Source organism: Calonectris borealis, chromosome 36 (assembly GCF_964195595.1).
Source record: "Calonectris borealis chromosome 36, bCalBor7.hap1.2, whole genome shotgun sequence".
In the NCBI taxonomy this organism is placed as follows: Eukaryota; Metazoa; Chordata; class Aves; order Procellariiformes; family Procellariidae; genus Calonectris; species Calonectris borealis.
Genome location: NC_134347.1, coordinates 291,361 through 301,251, shown reverse-complemented (window position 1 = coordinate 301,251; position 9,891 = coordinate 291,361). Strand labels below are relative to the sequence as shown.

General features: G+C 66.6%; 1 protein-coding gene across 1 annotated transcript; it reads right to left on the bottom strand.

The window, feature by feature from the left end:
- Positions 1-9,458, bottom strand: KIF1C (kinesin family member 1C). Its single transcript, XM_075135047.1, is given in 15 exon segments — positions 1-69; positions 213-330; positions 1,412-1,560; positions 1,659-1,737; positions 2,547-2,622; positions 2,760-2,825; positions 2,927-3,004; positions 5,219-5,330; positions 5,425-5,539; positions 5,542-5,602; positions 6,687-6,752; positions 6,858-7,037; positions 7,114-7,190; positions 7,459-7,582; positions 9,319-9,458. Coding segments are annotated over 14 exon segments (1,311 nt in total). The 5' UTR covers positions 7,565-7,582; positions 9,319-9,458; the 3' UTR covers positions 1-41.
- Positions 9,459-9,891: the final 433 nt, after the last annotated feature.

Here is a 9,891-nt window from a genome sequence, read left to right as displayed (position 1 = left end):
CAGCGCCTCCGTCCTGCGCAGCTTCTCCTCCCAGGTCTCGTTCAGCTCCGCGATGATTTTCTCCGTCTCCTGGGGGGGGGGCACAATTTGGGGGGGGGGGAGGGGCACAATTGGGGGGGGGGGAGGGCACAATTGGGGGGGGAGGGGTGAGCCCGGACACTTGGGTCCCCCCGGAGCGGGGGAGGGGCTGGGGGGGGTGTTTTGGGGTTCACCTGCAGCCGCTCCATGGCCTCCGCAGCGCCGAGGGGGGCAGCGGCTCCGTCCCCCCGTTGAGGGCGGGGGCGGGGGGGGGCCCCGCAGCGGGGGGTGGGGGAGGGTCTGCGTTCAGGCCTGGGGGGAGGGGAGGGGAAAATGGGGGTCGGGGGGCGGGGCTGGGAGCCGCCTCCTGCACCTGCCCCCCAAAACCCCGTAGATCTGCCCCCCAAGTCCCCCCACTCTGCCCCCCCAGCCCCCCAATTCCTCCCCAGCCCCCCCAAACCCCCTCTGCCCCCAACCCCCCCAAATCTGCCCCCCAAAACCCCCTAAATCTGCCCCCAAACCCCCTCTGTGCCCCAAAACCCCCTAAATCTGCCCCCCAAATCCCCCTCTGGCCCCCATCCCCTCTCCCTCTGCCCCAACCCCCCCAAATCCGCCCCCAACCCCCCTTAACTCTGCCCCCAAATCCCCCTTAATTCTGCCCCCCAAATCCCCCTCTGCCCCCCACCCCCCCTAAATCTGCCCCCAAGTCCCCCCTCACTCTGCCCCCCAAATCCCCCTAAACCTGCTCCACCCCCTTCCCTCTGCCCCCCAAATCCCCCTCTGCCCCCCAACCCCCCTCCTCTGCCCCCCAAGACCCCCCTCCCTCTGCCCCCCAACCCCCCCAAATCTGCCCCCAACCCCCCTTAACTCTGCCCCCCAAGTCCCCCACTCTGCCCCCCAAGTCCCCCTTAATTCTGCCCCCCAAATCCCCCTCTGCCCCCACCCCCCCTCCTCTGCCCCCCAAGTCCCCCTCCCTCTGCCCCCCACCCCCCCTAAATCTGCCCCCCAAATCCCCCTTAATTCTGCCCCCCAAATCCCCCTCTGCCCCCCACCCCCCCTAAATCTGCCCCCCAAGTCCCCCTAAACCTGCCCCACCCCCTTCCCTCTGCCCCCCAAATCCCCCTCTGCCCCCCAACCCCCCTCCTCTGCCCCCAAGACCCCCTCCCTCTGCCCCCCAACCCCCCAAATCTGCCCCCAACCCCCCTTAACTCTGCCCCCCAAATCCCCCTCTGCCCCCCACCCCCCCTAAATCTGCCCCCAAGTCCCCCCTCACTCTGCCCCCAAATCCCCCAAACCTGCCCCACCCCCCTTCCCTCTGCCCCCCAACCCCCTCTGCCCCCCCACCCCCCCCAGCCCCCCAAACCCCCCCCGGCCCCCCCAAACCCCCCCTCACCGCCGGGGGCGAGGGCGTGGGCCAGCCCCTGGGCGCAGAGCAGCTCCCGCAGCCGCGTCACCTCCTGCCGCAGCTCCCGGATCAGGCGGGCGTTGGGGTCCTCGTTGATCACCGCGTGGCACCGGATCTGCTTGGTGCGGTCGGCGTAGCTGGGGGGGGCCAGGATCAGGGCTGGGACCCCCCCAGAAAACACCAGAGACCCCCCCAAAATGTCCCCCCTCCGTCTCCCCCCCCCCCCCCCCCTCACCGCAGGGTGCTGAGCGTCTCCTCGTAGTTGATGTCGGCGGGGCTCAGCGCCGCGATCATGGCCGTCCGCGAGTTCCCGCCTGCGGGGGGGGCCCGGGAGGGGGTGAAAGGGGTGCGAGGGGCCCCCCAAAAAACCCTCAGCCCCCCCAAAAACCCTCAGACCCCCAAAAACCCTCAGCCCCCCCAAAAAACCCTCAGCCCCCCCCAAAACCCCTCAGCCCTCCAAAAAACCCTCAGACACCCCCCAAAAAATCTCAGACCCCCAAAAACCCTCAGACCCCCCAAAAACCTCAGACCCCCCAAAAAACCTCAGACACCCCCAAAAACCCTCAGACCCCCCAAAACCCCTCAGACCCCCCGAAAAACCCCTCAGCCCCCCGAAACCCCTCAGCCCTCCAAAAAACCCCCCAGCCCCCCCAAAACCCTCAGCCCCCCCAAAATCCTCAGTCCCCCCAAAACCCCTCAGTCCCCCCAAAATCCCCCAGACCCCCAAAAAACCCTCAGCCCCCCCAAAACCCCTCAGACCCCCCAAAATCCCCCAGACCCCAAAAACCCCCCAGCTCCCCCAAAACCCCCCAGCCCCCCCAAAACCCCTCAGTCCCCCAAAAAACCCTCAGCCCCCCAAAAAACCCCTCAGACCCCCCAAAAAACCCCTCAGCCCCCCCAAAAAACCCTCAGACCCCCCCCAAAAAAACCCTCAGCCCCTCTAAAAAAAACCCTCAGACCCCCAAAAAACTCAGACCCCCCCAAAAACCCCTCAGACCCCCCAAAAAAACCCCTCAGCCCCCCTAAAAAAACCCTCAGACCCCAAAAACCCTCAGACCCCCCCCAAAACCCCTCAGACCCCCCCAAAACCCCCCAGCCCCCCCAAACCCCCGCCCCCCCTCACCCAGGCTCTCCTTCAGCAGCCAGGTCAGCACCGAGTCCCGGTACGGGATGAACTCCGGCTTCTTCTTCTTGCTGTTCTGCTACGGGGGGGGGGACACGCGAAAAGGGGGGGTCGTGTGCGCCCCTCCCCCAAAATGAGGGGACCCCGGTGGCCGGGAGGGGCCCCAGGAGTCGGGGGAGGGGGTGAGACCCCCCGAAGCCCCCCCAAACTCACCGCCTCGGCCAGGGCGGAGATGACTTTGCCCAGCGTGGTCAGGGATTTGTTGATGTTGGCGCCTTCCTGGGGAGGAGGAGGAGGAGGAAGGGCCCCCTGCCGACCCCCCCCCCGTATTTTGGGGGTACAGGGGTCCCCCCAAAACCCACCCACACCCCCCCCCTCACCTTCAGGCGCACGCCCTTGGCCCCCGAGGCGTCGGCGCGCTCGCTGCCGGCCAGGTCCACCAGGCTGATGCGGCTGACCTGGAGGGGGGGGGAAGGGGGGGGGTTTTGGGGGGGTTCGGGGGATTTGGGGGGGGTCTGGGGGACTTGGGGTGCAATTGGGGAGGAATTGGGGGGGCTTTGAGGGGATTTGGGGGGGTTGGGGGGGAGCTGGGTGGGATTTGGGGGGGATTTGGGGGAGTTCAGGGGACCTGGGGGGAGGCGGGGGGGGGCTGGGGGGGTTCGGAGGATTTTGGGGGGGGGTCTGGGGACTTGGGGGGCAATTGGGGAGGAATTGGGGGGCTTTGAGGGGATTTGGGGGGGTTGGGGGGAATTTCGGGAGGATTTGGAGGGGATTTGGGGGATTGGGGGGCTTGGGGAGGAATTGGGGGGGCATTGAGGGGATTTGGGGGGGTTGGGGGGGAGCTGGGTGGGATTTGGGGGGGATTTGGGGAGTTCAGGGGACCTGGGGGGAGGTGGGGGGGGGCTGGGGGGTTCGGAGGATTTTGGGGGGGGGTCTGGGGGACTTGGGGAGCAATTGGGGAGGAATTGGGGGGGCTTTGAGGGGATTTGGGGGGGTTGGGGGGAATTTCGGGAGGATTTGGAGGGGATTTGGGGGATTGGGGGGCTTGGGGAGGAATTGGGGGGCATTGAGGGGATTTGGGGGGGGTGGGAGGATTTGGAGGGGACTTGGGGGAATTTGGGGGTGATTTGGGGGAGATTTGGGGGCTCGGGGGGATTTAGGGGGCATTTGGGAGGAATTGGGGGGCACTGAGAGGATTTGCGGGGGGTGGAGAGAATTTGGGGGGGATTTGGGGGAGTTCAGGGGACTTGGGGGGATTTTGGGGGTGATTTGGGGGAGATTGGGGGGTAGGGGGGATTTGGGGGGTCTGGGGGACTTGGGGGGCAATTGGGGAGGAATTTGGGGGGGCATTGAGGGGATTTGGGGGGTTGGGGACGAGCTGGGGGGTTCAGGTGATTTTGGGGGGACTTGGGGGTGATTTTGGGGGATTGGGGGGAGATTTCAGGGATTTGGAGGGAATTTGGGGCGGGATTTGGGGGGGGTGGCTGAGGACTGAGGGGGATTTGGGGGGGGATTTTGGGGGGGGATTTGGGGGCGATTTGGGGGGGTGATTTTGGGGGGATTTGGGGGGGATTTTGGGGGGGATTTTGGGGGGGAATTTGGGGGGATTGGGGGGATTGGGGGGAGATTTCAGGGGATTTGGGGGGAATTTTGGGTGGGATTTGGGGGGGGTGGCTGAGACTGAGGGGGATTTGGGGGGATTTTGGGAGGGATTTGAGGGTGATTTTGGGGGGATTTGGGGGGGGATTTTGGGGGGATTTGGGGGATTTGGGGGATTTGGGGGGGGATTGGGGGGGGATTTTGGGGGGGGATCTGGGGGGGGGATTTGGGGGGATTTTGGGGGGGGATTTTGGGGGGGATTTTGGGGGATTTGGGGGGGATTTGGGGGGATTTGGGGGGAGATTTCAGGGGATTTGGGGGGAATTTTGGGTGGGATTTGGGGGGGGTGGATGCAGGACTGAGGGGATTTGGGGGGATTTTGGGGGGGATTTTGGGGGGGATTTTGGGGGGGGATTTGGGGGTGATTTGGGGGGGTGATTTTGGGGGGATTTGGGGGGATTTTGGGGGGATTTTGGGGGATTTGGGGGGGATTTTGGGGGATTTGGGGGGAGATTTCAGGGGATTTGGGGGGAATTTTGGGTGGGATTTGGGGGGGGTGGCTGAGGACTGAGGGGGATTTGGGGGGGATTTTGGAGGGATTTGAGGGTGATTTTGGGGGGATTTGGGGGGGGGATTTTGGGGGATTTGGGGGGATTTGGGGGGGATTGGGGGGGATTTTGGGGGGGGATTTGGGGGGGGGATTTGGGGGATTTTGGGGGGGATTTGGGGGGATTTGGGGGGATTTTGGGGGATTTGGGGGATTTTGGGGGATTTGGGGGGAGATTTCGGGGGATTTGGGGGAATTTTGGGTGGGATTTGGGGGGGTGGCTGAGGGACTGAGGGGGGATTTGGGGGGATTTTGGGAGGGATTTGAGGTGATTTTGGGGGGATTTGGGATTTTGGGGGATTTGGGGGATGTTGGGGGGATTGGGGGATTTGTGAGGATATGGGGGGATTTTGGGGGGGGATTTGGGGGGGTGTGATTTGGGGGGGTGATTTGGGGGGTGATTTGGGGTGATTTGGGGGGGGATTTGGGGGGGGATTTTGGGGGGGATTTTGGGGTGCAGCGCCACCTTCTCGGTGTGGAGGTCGGTCAGGCGGTCGTGGCGGCGCTGGCTGAAGACGATGGTGAAGACGGCGTGGGAGCGGCTGCTGGTCTCGTTCATGTTGGTGGCCGCCACCGTCCTGAGTGGGAGTGGGGAGGGGACATCAGCGGGGGGCTGCAGGGCTAAGGGGGGCCCCCCCGGGATATCGGGGTGTCCCCTGCGCCCCCCCAAACCTGGCCTTGTTGCCGCTGTCCATCAGGTCGGCGATGTCCTCGAAGGAGGTGACGGCCAGGCGGGAGAGGTCCTGGACGTAGGGGCCCATCAGGGGGTGCTCCCGCACCCGCAGCCCCCCCGGCTTTTGGGGTTCAGCAGGTCCCGCACCCGCTCGCAGTAGATCTCCATGTAGCTCACCTGGGGGGGGACCCCCCAAACTGGTAAGGGAAGGGGGGGAACCCCCAAACTGATGGAGGGAAGCCCTGAAGCGATGGTGTAGGGGGGGGGACCCGAAATGGCGAGAGGGTGAACCCCCAAACTGGTGAGGGAAGGGGGGACCCCCCAAACTGATGAGGAGGGGGGCGGGTGAACCCCCAAACTGGTGAGGGAGGGAACCCCCAAACTGATGGGGAGGGAGGCTGGTGAACCCCCAAACTGGTGAGGGAAGGGGGGACCCCCCAAACTGATGAAGAGGGGGCGGGTGAACCCCCAAACTGGTGAGGAGGGGGGCGGGTGAACCCCCAAACTGGTGAGGGAGGGAACCCCCAAACTGATGGGGAGGGAGGCTGTGAACCCCCAAACTGGTGAGGGAGGGAACCCCCCAAACTGATGGGGAGAGGGGCAGGTGAACCCCCAAACTGGTGAGGGAGGGAACCCCCAAACTGATGGGGTGTGGGGGTGAACCCCCAACCCCCCCAGGCAATGAGCTGAACCCCCAAATCACTGTGGTGGGGGAAGCTGAACCCCCAAACTGATGGGGGGGGTGAACCCCCAAACCGCTGGGGCAGGGGGCCAGCTGAGCCCCCAGAATGTTTGGGGTGGGGGGCAGATGAACCCCCAAACTGCTGGGTTGGGGGCGGGGTGAGCCCCCCAAACTGATGGGGAGGGGTTGGGTGAACCCCCAGGGTGGGGGGATGAGCTGAACCCCCAAACTGCTGGGATGGAGGAGGGTGAACCCCCAAACCCCCTGGGGGCAGGGGGATGACTGAACCCCCAAAACCCCACGGTGGGGGCCTGCAAGGGAGGGAGGGGGGGCAGGCTGAACCCCCAAACTGCTGAGCTACAAGGGAGATACCACACTGAACCCCCAAAGGCTGGGGGGGGGTGTCTGTGAGATAAGGGGGCTCCCCAAAGCCCCAAATGGGGGGGGGTGTCTCTCCAAATTAGGGGGGTCTGCAAAATAGGGGGTTCTGCAAAATAGGGGGGGGTCTGCAAAATAGGGGGGGGCCCCCCTGAACCCCCAAACCCCCCCCCGAACCCCCAAACCCCCCCCCCAACTCACCTCCACGGAGAAGGTGAGATCGGGGGACCCCTCACGGCCGACACGGGCAAACAGATCCTCGCAGAGCTGCGGACGAGTGGCGCTGAGCCGGAGATTTTGGGGGGAGGGAGGGGGCCGGCCTCCCCCGCCCCCCAAAACCAAACCCCAACCCCCCCTGGAGCCCCCCGATACCTGGGGGATGATCCCCCGCTGGCCGGGCTCCTGCCGGCCCATCATGGTGTAGGATTTGCCGGCGCCGGTTTGGCCGTACGCGAGGACGCAGACGTTGTAACCCTCGAAGGCGTGGAGCAGCATCTCCTCCCCGATGTCCTGGTAAACGCGGCGTTGCGAGGCGAAACGGGGGTCCTCTTCCTGGGGGGGGGGCGAAATTAGGGACCCCCAAACCCCCCCGTGTCCCCCAAACCCCCGTGTCCCCCCCAGTACTCACCGAGGTGTGGGACCAGTACGAGTAGTCGAAGGTGAAATGTTTGCTGGCGTCTTTGGGGAGCTTGGGGTTGGTGATGCCTGGTTTTTGGGGGGTCACACGCACATAGGGGGGTGACGACGCGTTGGGGGACACCGTGACCCCCCCCACGTCACCGCCGTCACCCCCGGGGGCCCCCCCTTGTTGTCGTTCGGTTGCTATTTTTAGCCCGGCGGCAGCTGGTTCTCCGGGCCGGCGGCCAGGACGGTGCCGCGGGGACAAGGACGGGGTGGGGGGGGGGGTGCCCCACGGGGGGGGGGGCTGTCCCACTCGTGTCCCCCCCCCAAAATAAACCAGAACCCCACTCACAGGTGGTGTTGCCCTGCATCTGGATGACGCACTTGGCCTGCCGGCTGCTCTCCCGGGCGTTGAAGGGCCGGACTCTCACCGCCACCTTCACCGAAGCACCCGCCATGCCGGTGACGGCTTCACCCTGCCGGGACGGACACACAGACGGACTTAAACCCCACCCCCTCCCCCAAAAAACAACACCCAGCGGGGTGCGGGGAACCCCCACCCTAAGGTTAAACGTCAACCTGCCGGCAACGCCCTGCGGTTTCGGGGACGGGGGGGGGCGGGGGGCAACGCCCGGCTGGATCCGTGTCCCCCCCCCCCCCAGCCAAGCCCCGGCCAAGGAGAGGCCTAAAAATAACCCTGGCGCGGCGCCGGGGGGGCGGCGATGGGCGAAAGAGCTGGAACCCCCCCCCATCCCCTCCCCCCATCCCCCTGCCCGGGGTACAGGCAGCACCCCCCAGGTACAGGCAGCACCCCCCAGGTACAGGCAGCACCTAAAGGGGGGTCAAAGGTCGGGGTTGGGGGTCAAAGGTTGGGATTTGAGGGGGGAGGGAGGGAGGAAGAGGAGGGTGAGGAGCCTTCCCGCCTGTCCCTGGCTGACTCCGGCCGGGATAAACAGCACATGACCCCCCACCCCCCACCCCGCTCGGCTTTCACGGCCCCCCCAGGTGCGTCACTGACCCACCCCCCCAAAATGGGGGGCTCCCCCCGGGCCTGAGAACCGGCCCCAGGCCTGAGCCTCCCCCACGGAGGCCGAAGGCTGGGACCCCACCACCCTGAGCGGCCCCCCATGCTGGGATCACCCCCCTACAGCCCCCCTAAACCTGCCCCCCAGGACCCTGAGCCCCCCAAGACCCCCTACAGCCCCCATAAACCTGCCCCCCAGGCCCCTGAGCCCCCCAAAACCCTCCTATAGCCCCCCTAAACCTGCCCCCCCGGCCCCTGAGCCCCCAAAACCCTCCCATAGCCCCCCTAAACCTGCCCCCCCGGCCCCTGTGACCCCCTAAACCTGCTCCCCACACCCCTGAGGCCCCCCCACACTGGGATCCCCCCCATAACCCCCTAAACCTGCCCCCCCGGCCCCTGAGTCCCCCCAAACCCCCCTACAGCCCCCTAAACCTGCCCCCCAGGCCCCTGAGTCCCCCCAAACCCCCCTATAGCCCCCCTAAACCTGCCCCCCAGGACCCTGAGTCCCCCCAAATCCCCCTATAGCCCCCCTAAACCTGCCCCCCAGGCCCCTGAGTCCCCCAAACCCCCCTATAGCCCCCCTAACCTGCCCCCCAGGACCCTGAGTCCCCCAAACCCCCCTACAGCCCCCTAAACCTGCCCCCCAGGACCCTGAGCCCCCAAGCCCCTCTGTAGCCCCCCTAAACCTGCCCTCCAGGACCCCGAGTCCCCCAAACCCCCCTATAGCCCCCCTAAACCTGCCCCCCAGGCCCCTGAGTCCCCCCAAATCCCCCTATAGCCCCCCTAAACCTGCCCCCCAGGACCCTGAGTCCCCCAAACCCTCCTATAGCCCCCCTAAACCTGCCCCCCAGGACCCTGAGTCCCCCCAAACCCCCCTACAGCCCCCCTAAACCTGCCCCCAGGACCCTGAGTCCCCCAAACCCTCCTATAGCCCCCCTAAACCTGCCCCCCAGGACCCCGAGTCCCCCAAACCCCCCTATAGCCCCCCTAAACCTGCCCCCACGCCCCCGTGACCCCCCTAAACCCGCTCCCCACGCCCCTGAGCTCCCCCACACCCCTCTATACCCCCCCTCAATCCGCCCCCCCGCCCCTGAGCCCCCTCACCCCCCTAATCCCCCTCCCCCCGTCCCTCACGCCCCCTCCCCATCCCTCCAGCCCCCCCTCCCTGAGCCTCCCCCGGTCACTCACCTGCCCCGCGGTTCTTCATCCCCTCCGCCCCAAGGCGGCGATCCCGACCTCACCCCAGCCGCGGTGCCGGGGCTTCGGCATCGTCCCAGGGCCCGGCGGGGCGGGGCCGGGCCGGGCCGGCCGGGTGGAGGCGGCGGCGGCGGCGGCAGCGCGGACCGAGTGGGCGGGGCGTGGCCGCGGTGACGTACGAGGGGCGGGGAGCGTCGCCAGACGGGGGGGTGGAGCCCCGCGCCCCGCCCACCCTTAAAGGGGCAACGGTGAGATAAGGTTGGCCCCGCCGGCGCGGCGCGGGTGTGTGAGCGTGAAGCACGCGTGGGGCGCCCCGCGGGACGACACGAGTGGGGGTTACCCCCTCCCCGAGCTGCGTCTCGCCGCGCCACGGGGGAACCGGAGGGTTCAGTGAGAGAAAACGTCCCTCCCTGTCCCCGTTTAGCCCATGGTCCCTCGCGTGTTTCCCCCTTCCCCTCATTTTCCTTCACGCTTTTCCTTTTCCCCCTCACGTTTTCCCCCGCCGTTTCCTCTCACGCTTTTCCCTCCAATTCCCTCATTTTCCCCTTCTTTTCCCCCGTTTCC